Raw genomic sequence first — 16,136 nt, forward strand, 5'->3', positions numbered from 1 at the left:
TCACATAGACCTCTGAAGCAAATAAAAAACTATCAACAATGGCACTAAAAGCTATGTCAGATGGGAGATTCTGCCACTGGTAACACTTTATCAGCAGCAGAATCAACCAGGGGAGGGAACCACTTACCCTAATGGAGAACCTTCAGCACTGGCCTTGGAATGTTGCAGAATCTCATTAGCTAATGAGGGAACAGCAAGGAAGCAATATCTCAATGGTGTGGCCAGAAATGGAGCAACTCCATAGGAAAAGGGAAGAGGTCTCTTAGCTATCCTAAAAGGTAAGAGGTCTCTTAGCTATCCTAAAAGGTAAGAGGTCTCTTAGCTATCCTAAAAGGTAAGAGGTCTCTTAGCTATCTTAGCTATCCTAGCTCATTTGGCATCTGCCTAAAAACTGTCATTAGTGGGAAGATCTGGAAACTCAAACTGAGTTTCTCTGGCAAATACACCAATATAGAAGATGATTAGACCTACTGGTATCTGTTAGTTTGGGATGATTGAGCCTTAAAGTGTTACTAAACCCACAACAGTAAAATCAGTCTGTATTTGCAGTAAAGCATGCATGTTATACTCACTGTGGAACCTAAGGGGTTAATCCTCCTCATTGTGTATAATGGCTGTTTGATCCTGTCTTCTCTGATCCACCCTTTCTTCTACTGTCCCCAACCCATCTGCTGATAGTACAGAGCTCTAAGAGTCACTCTGCACATGCTCAGTTTGGTGTGTTTTGCAAGAAACTTTTTTATTCCTTCGGAGGGTGCATATGATCAGCATTGGGGCAATCAGTACTGTTCAGACAGAGGCTCAGGGGGTATACAGCCTCATAGGACAGTCAGAGAAGAATGAAAACTCCTCCTGCAAGATTAACCAGTGCTGGGCCAGACATTACTGAGGCCCAAAGTCTGATATATACTTCTGATAAGAAATGTATTTAGCAGTTTATGTTTACTAAAATAATTGCATTTCCATGTTCTGTGTACTGTGGGAGACCAGATATAGTGAATGCATGGTCCTGGGTTTAGTAACACTTTACAATTTTCTACAGGGATGACATTCTCCAAAAACATAATCAGTATTTTGTTACAGAAATTATTGGGTACACTTTGCAAAAATAAGTATAACAAACATGACATTTATTCAAAGGTTTAGTAATATCAGTGACAACAGGCAAATGGATCCAGAGTATTATTTGGTCATATGATTAAAAAAAATCATAGTAACAAAACACACGCCAGACATGATCAATATACCACACTGTAGACTTGGACATTATAAACAAGGACAACAAGTAAGTGGATAACATGGAAATGGTATGCTGGCACTGGCTCTGCGTTGGATCAGATTATAAAATGGATACGTAATATTGCGTGAATGACAGACAAAAGAAACATGGAGCTTTGTTCCTCCAGAAATTTGATATAAAATGTACTATATAGTGACATGATTTGCCATTCACTGTAATCACTGAAATAAAAATAAAAAGAAGCATATGGATTGAGGTGAAATTGAATAGATTTTTACTTACTGGAAGACCCAGTGGTCCTCTGTCACCCTTTTGACCTGGCTCACCCCTCAATCCTTTAAGACCATTTAACCCTGGTTCACCCTAAATGTAAAAGTAGATGCCAATTTTGTTGTTTTGGCTGTGCAAGCTGGTACAGAGGAGGTTCAGACACTGAGATTACTGCTAATTCCTGCCTGTATTATATCAATGCAAGCACAAAACATATCAGAAGTGTAAAATCTACAATGCTATTGCACAATTAGTGATTATCACATAAACACCAATTGTACCTTTCAAATTTTATTGTAAGTTGGCAAAATAATCATCTTCACAAATCGTTTTTGTGAGCTTTCTTGAATCCCTATGATTTTCTTGGTAGTTAAATTATTCAATGGGGTTATTTCACTATCCTGATTTACATTGTGAAATTTAAGATATTAAATATTGTGAAGCTTGGAACTGTTACTAAAACAGGAAAACAATTCACCAAATACTGGACCGTATCTGATACTTTGGGTGCAGAATTTACCAATGAAACGGCTGGTGGTCCAATATTTAAAGCATTTAATGCTTGACATCTTGATAATATTAATGTTCAATCCTGTCAGTCTGATAAAAGTAAAAATAACTGAAGCCCCGAGGCTACACTTCTCTAGTTTTGCTTACATTGGTCAGCTAATACAGATCAGACATTGGAATTTGCAGCTTGTTCTAAATAAACCTTTAAGCTCAAAAGTATCTTGTAATAAGAGGAAAAACTCTTCAGTGCTTTTTTGTCTTTCAGGGTAGACTTTTATACAACTTCTCCACCTAAAATAATACTAAAAATTAATTTTTTAATATTTGATCAATGTGGCTTTATCATCCATAAATAACAAGAAGAACACTAAAAATATTATTGGGTAGCTTGCAACAGTTAATGTTATTATACTTTAACACTTTATTAAACTGCAAAAACCCGTACATTCAGTTATTCACAAAAATATGTATAAAAATAACTGCATGAGGGGAATGCAGTCTGCAAATGGAATGGATAAAATAATAATAGTTTACTCTTATTATGTAGTTTACTACAGAAAATCTTTAACTTCAATTTATGTAATTTTTGCTGAGTGTTTACTGCTTTCTGGACCCAAACTGAACATACCAGAGCCAATCAGATAAATGCAATGTGGCAAAAACATTTATCTTAAAGTGGTTGTAAAGTTAAAAGGTTAAAATGCAATAAAGTAAAAAAACTTTTTTTGTGCAACCCCATAAATACTCACCTGAGCCCGATCTCGATCCAGGACTGTGCACTCTACAGCAGCTCTTCTCCTGGCTCTCATAGGCTTGGCTGAGAGCAGTGGGAGCCATTGGCTCCTGCTGCTGTCAGTCAAAACCTATGAGCAGAGAGAAGGAGGTGGGGTTGCGTGTCTGAATACATATAAACAGTCCAGCTTGGGAGCCAGCCCGCATAAGTGCCCCCATAGGAAGTGGGGGCACTCAGCAGGGTGGAGGAGCATGGAGTGCTAGAGGGAGACACGAAAAGAGGAGGATTGGGGCTGCTCTGTGCAAAACCATTGCACAGAGCAGGTAAGTATGACACGTTTGTTATTTTAATGAACAAAAAAATGGAACCTTTAGTACCACTTTAAATTTAAATACTTGATTATACTAAAATAACGATCCAGTCTACTGTATCTACTATAGCTGGAATTACAGAGTCTTTAAGTTAAACTCTACCCAAAACCATTTTTTAGCTTTGAGTGGAGGGAAGCAGGCTTTGATTTCCTGATGGATCTTTATTGCTGTACATGATCCCAGTGGGGAGATTCTGCCCCTATGCCTGTTCCCACTATGACAGTCAGAGCTCTGCTGTGAACCACACTTCCTCATTTTTCTAAAGTGGCTGTAAAGGCTCAAAGTTTTTTCACCTTCATGCATTCTATGTATGAAGGCAAAAAACCTTCTATGTGTTGCTCCCCCCACTCAATACTCAATTGATCCCCTTCTCAATCCAGTAATGTGCATAGTAACTTTGACTGTCCTGGGCCTTTTTCTCCTCATTTGCTGAGACACAGCATTGGGAGTCATGGGGTTTTGCAATCATCTGACAATAACAGCCAGTGAGGAGAGAGCGGGGGGCAGTGCCAAGTCATGGCTCTATGTGTCTCATGGACACATAGAGCAGGGCTTGGGAGCAAGCACGCACCAGTGCCCCCATAGCAAGCGGCTTGCTAGTGAGAACACTAGTCAAGGGGGAGGAGCCAGAGCTCCAGCGGGGGACCCAAGAAGGGCAGGAACGGGGCTGCTCTGTACAAAACCATTGCACTGAGCAAGTAAGTATGACATGTTTGTTATTTGTTTTGTTTTTTTAAAAACAAAGCTTTAATATCACTTTAAGAGGCTACTTTATTGTATATTACTGGGGGTATGAAATCCAGGCAATAGAGTTACTGGACATCTAATGGAGTCTGCATAGAAATATATGGAGAATGCACACCAGCAGAACCCTAACTATCACAGCAAAATATCCCAGCCGAAGTTCTAGACAGAAAAAAAGACCAAAGAGAATGTCCCCTCATTTGCGAGTTCCACTTTAACACTAAAGAAGCTCAATGGTCACTAGTTTTTTTTTAATATTTAGTCAATTTTACTATAAAATTGTATATTTGAGCTTAAAGATTTACATATATAAAACAACATATTAGACAATACATACACATAACATGTAAGCATGCACCAATAATATATTACAAGAAAAATCCACAACAAATGCACACTTTAAAATTAGACCGAATGCACTTACCTTTGGACCTGGCAATCCATGTGGTCCCTAAAAAAATTTAAATGTTATAATACTAGCGAGATTTTTCAAATGAATAATATTATTAAATACAGTCAAGCCTCTCCTTGCATATTGGTCTGGATAACATAAATGGATGCCACAAAATATAAGGCAGCAATGTTAAAGCTGTACTCCAGCCTTACCTTCAGTTTTGCACAGTTATACAGGCTCCCCTGTATTGAAACTGCTTACTTTGAATTCACTGCACACTGTGAGCTTCACCACATTTCTTGCCTAAAGGGTGTCTAGCTTCATCTAGCCTTTTCGTTCCCAACCTGACTGTCCTGAATTCACCTAATTTATTCATTGGATTTCAGTTCTTTCAAACACGGAGGTTTGTCAACAATTGTGGTTGTTATCCAGGGAGGTTTGCACGCAAATGCAGTCTGCCAAGGAAGCCCAATCCTCCAGACTGACACCCACCAATCAAGGTATTTTTTTAACAGGTAAGTCAATCATGGTATTTTAATATTTTCACAATGCCACAAAGAGCCAGCCTACTACTTACATCAGGACCGAGGACTGTGGAGAGGAGTACTGAGGGTGTGGTACTGTTTTTGGAAAGCTAACTACATCACCCTGCCATCCCTCTCACAAGCCCTGATCTACCTGCATAGAGCTAATAGGCATTAGCATGTTAAAGGCATGGGGGTGGGGAGGAGCAAGGGAAGGCAAATTAATTTTTTTATGTATGTAAATGTGTGTTTTGATTACATATAAGCCATAACTTATCACTAGCCAGTGAGATGGTCATCACCACAAACCTGATATACAGTTAAAATATAAATGGTGATATTATTAACAAAATAGGCAAAGATATGGCATTGTTTTAACATTAAGTCTGCAGGAACTAAATCCTGTTCAACAATTTCAACAAATAAAACAATATGTAATGCATTCATAATCAACATACCATTGGGCCTGGGGGGCCATGGGGTCCTGGTGGGCCAGGTGGGCCGATGATCTGTAAAAATAATTTGTTTTAGAAAAAAGATTGAAAATTCAGATTACAGTTTTTTTGAGCTTTGAGCATCCTGCAGCAGAAAAATCATTACAAATTGTTCTGTATGAATGATTAGGATTGCTTTTGCAATCACCTAACTAAGCCATTTCACAAGGAACGAAAGGTATATTTGCATAATTTAAATGCTGTTTTAACTATTGTATTGCCACACATATTTAAAAGGTATCAAGAAAATAGAAAAAAATTTAAAACTTTTATTCCACATTTAAAAGTCTTTAGGATGCAATACACTATTTACTAGTGCTAGGATAAAATAACTAACACCTCCAACTAAACAGCAATATAGAAGTTTCCTGCTGTTTTCATTAATTTTGCCTGCATTTTTGACATGTGTACACTACAACTCTATAATAAGTAGGCCTAGCTGATTTTCCTATAAGGTACTGTATGTATCAATATCAAGTGAGTAATGCATGGGGGGCGGAGCCTGATCATGGCAGCTGAGGAGGGCTCGATGTAGGAGCATCTTGGACAATGCTCCGCTATCCGATCTCTCCAGGTTCCCAAGCTCCCTTGAGATGCAGGAGCCCTGCGAGGCGAGACCTACCTCTGCTTGAGAGGACCCTGTGGATGAGTGGCCGCCCTCTGTAGAGGTGAGCCGGGAGTCGGAGGTCGGCTTGTTCGAAGCCCAGCGGTGACAGTGTGTCTGGTTGCCGGGAGATGGGGAGGTGCGGCGTGAACACGTGGTCGGCCGCTGAGGATTGCTGGGAAACGAGGAAGCCGGCCGGCGTCCTGTGGAGAGAGGAAGACGCTGGTCTGCTTGCCGGTCCGCTCCCCGGAATGCTGCCTGGCTGCTGCTAAGGAGAAAGAGATGCCCTAGCCCAAGGATAAAAGAACAGAGGACACCCTGGAGAATCCCCCTGAGAAAAAACCTGCTGAAAGGACTGACAGAGGTAGCCTGGAGCCGTCTCACAAGAAGAGAAGTGCGAGGAGGGTGAGTGAGACTGGCTGAGGCTTGATGTATGCTATATCCTATACTGTGCTGTTTGGGAAAGCAGAGTGTGAAGGAGAGAAAGGGGGACCCCCAGGGAACACAAAGATGTGGAAAGGAGAAGAAGACTAAATGAAAGAAAAGTTAAAGGACAAATGATTGGACAGGGTTGGGACGTGTGTATTAATAGCTGAACTTTTCCAATCCTGAGTCTATAAAGGAGAATAAGAGCCACAGAAGAAATGAAAAACAAAAGCGTTAAAGGAAGTGGGCTTAAAGGGTCCCAAACCGGCACAATTAAAAAATATACGTCCCAGGGAAACGTGACCCCAGAAAGGCCCCAAGGTATAAATGAAAAAGGAGAAGTAGAACTTAGTCTGGAAAGTAGCCCTAGACTATCATTGGGCCTGAATATTAGCAGCCAACAAATATTAGGAAATATGGAGATGGAAAAAGGACTACAAATACCAAATAAAAAAGAGATGGCAGAAATGTTCAAAGATTTGGAGAAAACAATAAAGCAAGAAATGGTAAATATTCGGAATGATCTAGGGCAGCTGTTAATGAGAGTGGAAGAAACGGAGGAGAAAGTTAAAAATCAGACCTAAGACATTTCCGAATTAGAAAAGAAGATAATCAATATGGGGAAAGTTCAGGAAAAATTTCTTTACAAGGCTGAGATACAAGAAAATAGGGATAGGAGGAGAAATATCAGGATACGAGGGGTCCCAGAGAGCCCAAAAGGAGAAATATTGCAAGAACTAGTTGGTAAAATCCTAAACTCCATAATGGACGGTTCTGATATTGAAAGGACTAAAATAGAAGGAATTTTTAGAATATGAAAACTCCAACAAAATTTTGGGAAGGAAAGGCCGAGATACACTTGTTAAATTTTATAAGCTTCAAGATAAAGAAGAAATTTGGAGGAAGACTAAAGGAAAAACAATAATTAAATATGGAGAAATAGATATTCAGATATTTGCAGATCTAACACCAGAGACTCTGTGGAGAAGGAGATCCCTGAAACCCCTGCTAAAGCAGATGAAAAAACAGAACGTGCAATATAGATGGGGGATACCGGAGTGCCTAATAGGATGGAAGAATGGAGTTACAGCTTATCTGAGGTTCCCAGAGGACCTGAGAAACTTCTGTGATAGACTCGAACTGCAAAGAATGGAAATCGCTGGTTGGGAAGAAGAACATAGGGAAACTAGACCTAAAAGAAAGGAGGATTGGCAGCTTGTAGGGGGAGGGAGGTAAGAGAGGGGGGGGGAGGGGGGAAGAGTGGGAATTTTTTTTTTTTTACTCTTTCCTCCCTCTCCCTTCCGGCCTCTCTCCACTCCTTGAGATGTCTCCGCAGGAAATGGGGGTCAATGGGGAGGCTGGATAGAGAGAGAGAGTCGTCCATGGGCGGAGTCTAGCCCTAAGGATTAAATCAAAGGTGGATTTTACTCCCACAAATGATGGATAGGCATACTAGAGGCCTAAAAAGAGGGGGGGGGGAGGGGAGAGGGAGGGGGAGGGGAGGAGGGGGATGGGAAAATGGGAGGGGGGGAGGAGAATCGAGGGTAACTCCCTGCAGGATAGAAGGAGATATAAAAGCAAGAAAAAAAGAAAGAACATAGATGGAGGAGAAGAGGGAAGATTTAAGAAAGATGGAAGAGGTACAGTTTATAACTTACAATGTAAATGGGTTGAATTGTCCCGGGAAAAGATTTAGACTATTTAAAGAGCTACAACATAGAGCAGCTTCAGTGGTTTTCTTACAGGAGACACATTTTGAGATAGAGTCAAATGTTAAGTTGAAATCTAGGTACCATCCAACATGGTATTATGCAGACTCACTGATTAAAAGAGCAAAAGGAGTAGCAATAGGGTTGGCAAAAAACATTAGGTTTGAGTTGGAAGACAGAAAAAGAGATCCAGAAGGGAGATTTTTGTTTCTAAGAGGTAAACTACAGGAAATCGAGTGTACATTGGCTAATATTTATTGTCCTAATAAAAAGCCGGAGGTGTTTTTGAAAAGGTTGCTGAGGAAGCTAATGGACTTTAAAAAAGGCCGCTTGATTCTGGCAGGAGATTTCAATTTCTGTATGGATCCACAAAAAGACGCTACTTCTCATACGCAGAGAGAGGGCTGTAGAGCCCTGAGACTATTGAAAAAATAAATACATGAGTGTCAACTGGTACATGCCTGGAGAATTACACATATGCAGGATAGAGACTATACCTTCTTCTCAAATATGCATAAGATGTACTCAAAATTACATTATATATTAATAGAGCATCAACTAATTGAATATGTGGTTCAGGTAGGGATAGAAGCAATATCTTTTTTGGATCATGCCCCGGTCACTATGAAAATAGAGTGGGGAAGGAAGATGGCAGGAGGGCTGGGATGGAAGTTGAACGAGGCAATTCTCCTAGAAAAAGATACTGCTCAGAAGATCGGGGAGGAGATTGAACGATTTTTTAAGGAGAATGAGACAGGAGAGGTGTTGATAGCCACAGAGTGGGAATCTCATAAGGCATATATAAGAGGAGTACTGATAGCGATTGGGGTAAAAAAGAAAAAAGAAAGAAGAGAGAAAATGAGTGGGCTTCTAAAAGAAATAAGTGAATTGGAACAGATACATAAGAATAGAATAACAAAAGAAATAAAGCAGAAGGTAATAAAAAAGAAAGAAGAACTAGAGGCTGTGATGGAAGAGGAGAGGAGGAGAGTTTATAATAAAGTATTACGTGAGAGGTATAGATGGTGAGACAGACCTAGACATCTGATGAGAGCCTTGAGGAAAAAGAAAAATAGGAACTATATAGAAAAAATTAAAAACTGCAAGGGTGAACTGGTACACTCAACTAAAGAAATTGCCAAAGTATTTATGGAATACTATAGAAAATTGTATAATATAAGTCCCCTGGACTGAAACACTGAAACTGAAAGAAACCAAAAAAGAAAGATATATCTGGAGAAGGCTGGGTTACCAAAATTAAGTGAGGAACAACTGAATTCCCTAGATGCAGAAATCTCACAGGAAGAAATAAAAACAGCATTAAAAAATACAGCATCAGGGAAAAGTCCAGGACCAGATGGTTACACGGTGAGATACTATAAAAAATATAGCGAAATATTAATACCAAAGCTCCGAAGATATATGAATGCTCTGGGAGGAGGGATGGAAGTAAGAGGAGAATCGTTACAGGCCCATGTGGTACTTACAAGGAAGGAAAGACGCTTCTCAGTGTTCGAGTTATAGACCTATCTCATTATTGAATACTGACACTAAGTTATACGCAAAGGTTCTAGCAAATAGATTGAAAGAATTAATACCCGAATGGATACATGGGGATCAGGTTGGTTTTGTCCCGGGGAGAGAGGGCAAAGATAATGGGTTAAGATCATTGATGCTTATTCAAAAAAGTAGAAAGGGAAAAGATCCGGTGGTGGTACTCTTGATTGATGCCGAGAAGGCATTTGATAGAGTGGATTGGTGATTCATGATGGATACCCTGGAAGTTCTGGGAATTGGGGCTAGAATGAGAGAGTGGATAGGAAAGTTGTATAGGTATCCCTCCGCAGTTATTGTGGTGAACGGGGAGAAGTCAAAACCCATTGAGATGTCAAACGGAACAAGACAGGGTTGCCCACTGTCCCCACTGTTGTATGTTCTGTCATTGGAACCCTTGCTGTCAACAATAAGGCAGAATAGAGATGTAAAGGGAATTCAGATAGAAGATATAGAACATAAAGTGGCTGCCTTTGTGGATGATTTGCTGTTCTATGTAGGAAATCCCAGGATAACACTGCCAAACTTAATGAAGCTATTGAAGGAATATGGGGAATTATCAAATATAAATTGAAGGAATATGGGGAATTATCAAATATAAATATTGTAAAAAGTGAAAAAGGAAAGATACAAAAGGAATTCCCCTTTATATGGAAGGATAGAGATATAAAATACTTAGGTGTAAAACTTACAGCTTCATATAAATATCTATATTAATTAAACTACATTTCATTGTTAAATGAGATCAGGGAGGAACTAAAAATATTAGAAGGAGGAAGCCCAACATGGATAGGGCGTATAAATCTGGTAAAAATGGTAATTGTACCCAAAATACTATATAGATTTCAAAAGATTCCAATCAAACTCCTAGAAGCCTACTTTAAAGTAATTAAAAAAATGATAACAAGATATATATGAAGGAATAAAAAACCAAGAGTATCCTATGAATTGTTAAGTAGGAATAAAGAGAGAGGTGGATTGGGGGTTCCAGACTTTAGAAGATACTATAAAGCAGTAATATTAGCAAGAATTATAGACTGGACGTATAACCATGAGAAAAGTTGGGTGAGAATTGAAAATAAACTCAGCGGAACAAACCTAGGCAGAGTGGTGTGGGTGCCAACACAATATAGAAGTTTAAAAGATAATGTAAATATATACACTTTAAATGTTTTAAGGGTTTGGGATAATTTTCACAAAAATATGAAGTGGGACTTCAACTCAATATTGATGCCACTGAGAAACACAGAGTTTTTTACCCCAGGCAGAGAAGAGATAGCAGGTAGATGGTTTAAAAAAGAAGATGTTCAGCTGAGGGATGTTATGGTGGAGGGTAGATTGGGATCACTTAAGGACTTGGATAAAAAAAAGGGAGAGATATTCACTAAGATAGATGAATGGCGCTATTTTCAATTGAGATGTTTTGTTGGGAATCTTTCAAAACCCATAAGGACAAGAGATGAGTGGAATTTGTTTGAAATGCTGTTGGGGACACGAGGTGATGGGAAACATGGTTTTGCTAAAGTTTACAAAATTCTCACTGAATTAGACACAAACACAAAGCCTATGTATATAGTAAAATGGGAAAGTGATATGGGGGTTGTGATAGATGAGGAAAAACAGAAGAAAATATATAGATTAACTCACGGAAATGTAAGTATGAGGGAGGTAGAGATAAATTAAAAGTGTTTAATAAGATGGCACATCACACCAAATGTAGAACATAGGATGTGTGGAGAGAATTCACCGTGGCGTTGGAGGGGATGTGGAGAGATAGGTACAGTATACCATATATGGTGGGGGTGCCCAAAAATCCAAGTATTCTGGAAGACAATAATCTATTTGATAGGAATGATAACTGAAATCAATGTAGGGTTAGACCCAGAATTATGTATCTTGCATACTACAGATATAACAGTGAATAAATATAAAGAATTAGGCATATGGTACGGAAAACAGAGGTGCCGAGAGAGGAGGACTGGATAGAAAGAGTGGACCAGATTAGAAAGATGGGAAAAGTTTATCATATTCAGGAAGATAAGATGGAGGCTTATTATGCGAAATGGGAGAAATGGGAAAAAGCTGGTTTGTACATGAAATATAGGAAAGTATAAGGTGAAAGGTAGGATAAACTCCACTTGCTTTAGTAAGAAGATTGGGAGAAAAGCAGGGAAGGGTGTTGGGGGTGGGGGGAGGAGGAAGGGTTAGAGAAATAGCATTTGAAAGGGTAAATAAGAAATGATGTTATTTTTTATAATGTGTTGATGATGGAAATATGTATTTAAACTGAAAAATTAATAAATATTTAAATAAAAATAAAAAAATATCAAGTGAGTAATGTACGTAGAGACATTTTTTGGTGTCATATATGTAACCCATTGAAATGTGATTACTTGCAGTACTATATAATGGACATTAGATGGTGGTAGTCTGCCATTCAGGGTCACTCACATGGACAGAACAACCTTCTGGAAGTATGTGGGCAAGGGCATATAAATATTAAATCCCAGGAGTGTGGAGAGAAGGAGGTATGCTGATGGCTGAAGTGTTGAACTAGGCTACGGAGCTGGAGTTGGACAGAGAGGAAGAGCAGAAAAAGCCTACTGACCACCCGATCTGTCACATTGCCCAACAGGCCAATCTGTCAGCAGGAGACCAGACAGGATGTCGGGTCTCAGCTGGAGAGTCCGTGGACTGACCCCGTTTGCAGACAGAGACAGACCGCTACAATCTGCTGGATTGCCTAATCGGGCGAAAGAGACCCATGCATCCACTAACCAAGTGAATACTGACAGTTTGCCACCTCAGCTATCTACCTACACATAGTTATAAGCATTATATGTAGTTGCTTCAGTTTGCGGCCTAGTTCTCGAAGCTGCCATCGTTGAGATACATCTACACTGCAGTTTATTGAACAAGCTGATCGCAGGACATACAGTTGCAGGCCAGGATACAGCAGTGTTCACTGAAACAACAAGTTTGCCTTCCTCAACAAAGCAGGAATCCCATTACTGTTAACTTTTGCCTTTGATGTACAAAAGGAACTGTCTTTGCCTATAGACATTCATGCCAATTGTTTCTATTCATTACTTCAAATCTGCCCCATGTTGACCCTGCCTAATTCGCTACCACCAAGAGGAAAGGTGTTAAATCTCCTTTATCCCTTCCCTATATTTTTATTTCCATCCCAGGGAACTATAGCCTACACCTCAACTCAACTTTACACTAACTGGGCTCCAAGGAGCGTGCAGAAGACATTGTAGTTTTCTTAAAGGGACAGTGCTCAATTTCAACTGAACATTCACTTTCCTTCACATTTAATCCTTGTCATCTAGCTCTAAGGACCTACAGTGAGCTTACCTATTTCTTATTACTTGTTTTCTGCTCTCTGGGGATGCAGCAGTCCCATCAGATTGGAGGCAGTGGATTATTTCTGAAAGCAGGCCTGCTAACAGTCATTGTTGCTTTATGGTGAATGTTGTTACTTTTGTTCACAATTACCAAGAGTGGTTATAGAGTGGTTATATTTGCTACATAAAGGTCATTTTGCTCTTTCTGACCAAGTTACCTTTAATTCCAACATAAACTTTGCATTGGTTTAAACTAACTTGTGTGCAAGTCTGTTTTATAGTTGATTTACTGTAGTCACAGGAACATGGTGGTGGGTCAGCAGAGGCTGGGTTTGCCACAAGAGATTGAGATTGACAGGGAACCAAAAACAAATTACTAAACAACCCTTAAGGGGGTAGTGCTAAATATACTTGCAGATTATCTGCACAGTAAGCTCCACTTGGACATTTTCATACAATATTGAGCAGATGTAGGGGTCCCACTGCTGACTTTCCTACCTGAAGATCAATTGGTCAGATAGGGTTCTGGTAGGATGGAAGATGCAGTCACCTGAAGGTTGCATCAGCATGTGTTAAAGCATACCTCCCAACTGTCTCTCATTTGGAGGCGCTGCAACTCTTTTTGGTGCCAAATCCCTCTGTCCCCCTTTCCGTCTCAGCTGTCCCTCATTTTGAACAGTAATGTAGACCTCTATAATAAGTGTAATACTCAACTAACAAAAGTATGACACTTCATTCAGTTTTGGCATAAATGTTTTTATTATCACATTATCACTGTTGGGTTTATCCAATAATTTTTGCCTATTAATTCTTAATGGACCACATAACTGGTGAGGTGTCATGGGAGGGATTTCCTTTGCCTACATGCTTTGTCCTAAAGGGTGTCCCTTTTTCCCCTCTTTGGAAGGTAATTGCAAGTAAACTTTGTTGCTCGGGGTGAGTTTACAATATACACTTCACAGGGGCACTTGCCTCAGAGCTTCGTAAATGTGCAGAAGTTTCACTTTGCAAAGAATACCCAATCACGTGCAAGGAAAATTAGAAAAACTGCATTTTTGCTAGCAAAAGATTGGATGACTGAAGTCAGCAAAGTTTCCCCTCACTTACTAAGCCCTGGGGTAGCCTCTGGGACTGCTAGCATGAGAGCTGAAAACAGAAGCCATAGCATGACTGTGGAGAATGGAGAATAAGGCCCAGGACTGGTGTGCTGCCTTTCCCCTGACTCCACTCAAAGGTTTTCCCAGACTGCAGAAACTGGATTGCTTGATTTGCTGTGTGGAATGCAAATGCAATCATTTGAGAAGGAGTGCTCCTCAGAGAATTAAAGGGCTCTGACACCAGCAGACTGTAGTTAACCTTCCACTGGTCAGTGGTTTAGTCAGGGACTAAAGGCAAGGCAAGCCATAGATGATGCAATATTCTTTCCTGCAGCTATGGGTTGCAAGAAAATAAAAATCGATTAATTGCCCCACTTCCAATTCCAAGCTCCCTGCCACGCGTATTTTCACGGGCATGTGACTTCCTCAGTAGTACCACTGTACTAGTGTAGTTCCTCAGGTCAGGTCGTGATGCGAGAGCGCCAGCTCCGTGACTTACAGGTATGCGCATTTGTTTTTAATAGCTTGTCAGTGCATTTTTTATTTATTAAATGTAATTCCTTTACTACAATATGGGGGTCCCCTTTCTTGTGTGAGTTTTCACCGCCAAACGTTCCATTTGAATAATTGAAAGCGATATTATCGGATGGGAGAGAGTCCACATACGAGAGAGATAATACCTTCAGGATTCTAAATATAAGGAAATAAGCACTTTGACCTGTAAGAGGGCTAGTCGCATAGTGGAGGTGAGCAGAGATTTTGAATGGTGGAGGATTATGCACGTTTGAATGAGTTTGGGAAAGCACATGGACTTTATTTCATAATTATTGCATGCATTTATGGATTTTTTTTTAAATTACAGATACTCCTCGCTTAACGACCTACCTGTTTATCGACCGCTCGCACTTACGACCATCTCTTCACCGTTACGACCGCTCACACTTACGACCATCTCACCGACGGTACGTGCTAAAACGTGGTTACGCGCTAAACGTGGTAGCGGACGTGGTAGCGGACGTGGTAGCGGTGGTAGCGGCCCTGCTGAAATTGTACACTATTCTGAGGTCCGGTACTGCTGGTTTCCTGGTCAGTATTCAGTACTGTAAATTACTGTATAAAAACTTTATAAACAGCTATACTGTACTATATACTGTACTGTACTGTATACAGTCCAGGATCTCTCTCAGGCCCACACAATACAGCACAGTAGTGTGACAATACTGTATACAGTACAGATATAGTACATTACAGTATGTACAGTACAGTGTAACTATTTATAAAGCTTTTTCTTCAAGCATACAAGTTGTGTGTGATCTGGGTGCCTTATTCTGTATTGTACTTTACCCCAGATGTCTCCAAAAAGGAAAAGCAAGGTTGCACCAGAAAATGCCAAGAAACAAAGGAAGGCTATTGATCTTGAGAAGAAAATAAAGATCATAAAGGATTATGAAGGTGGCAAAAAAGTCCATGAGATAGCACATGACTTGCATCTGGCACATTCAACCATTTCAACAATCCTTAAGGATAAAGATAGAGTAAAAGAGGCAGTGAAAGCATCAACAGGCTTTAAAGCCATAATAACTAGACAGCGGAAAGGCCTAATTCATGATATGGAGAAGTTACTGGCTATCTGGTTTGATGACCAGATTCAAAAAAGAATGCCATTGAACCTTTCAATAATTCAAGCCAAGGCACTCAATATCTTTGAGACTTTGCAAGCACGCAGCGGTTCAACCGAAACCTTTACAGCAAGTAACGGATGGTTTCAACGGTTTTCTCGAAGATTCAAGCTGCATAATCGGAGTGTCAGTGGTGAGGCAGCAAGTGCAGATGTAGAAGCAGCAGAAAAATTTGTTGACCAATTTGATAAAATCATAGAGCAAGGTGGCTACTGTCCAGAACAGATCTTCAATGTGGATGAAACTGGACTTTTTTGGAAGAAAATGCCTGAAAGATCCTATATACACAAAGAAGCTAAGACAATGCCTGGCTTTAAGGCATTTAAGGACAGGGTCACATTGTTGTTGGGAGGAAATGTTACCGGGTTTAAGTTGAAGCCTTTGCTTATCTATCGCTCTGAAAACCCACGTGCATTGAGCAGAGTTAGAAAGAACAC

The 16,136-nt window shown here is 39.9% G+C and overlaps 1 protein-coding gene across 1 annotated transcript in view; it reads right to left on the reverse strand.

The window, feature by feature from the left end:
• The window catches only part of COL25A1 (collagen type XXV alpha 1 chain), a 658,924-nt gene that overhangs the window by 54,667 nt on the left and 588,121 nt on the right, over positions 1 to 16,136 (reverse strand). Inside the window, exons 27-29 of the mRNA XM_089668497.1 lie at positions 5,245 to 5,295; positions 4,293 to 4,319; positions 1,523 to 1,603 (exon numbers count right to left, since the gene is read on the reverse strand). Of these exons, the coding sequence (XP_089524623.1) occupies positions 1,523 to 1,603; positions 4,293 to 4,319; positions 5,245 to 5,295 (159 nt within the window). The remainder of the gene's footprint in view (positions 1 to 1,522; positions 1,604 to 4,292; positions 4,320 to 5,244; positions 5,296 to 16,136) is intronic.

Source organism: Staurois parvus, unplaced genomic scaffold (assembly GCF_062004578.1).
Source record: "Staurois parvus isolate SC_StPar_1 unplaced genomic scaffold, SC_StPar_1.0 ptg000058l, whole genome shotgun sequence".
Taxonomy (NCBI): domain Eukaryota; kingdom Metazoa; phylum Chordata; class Amphibia; order Anura; family Ranidae; genus Staurois; species Staurois parvus.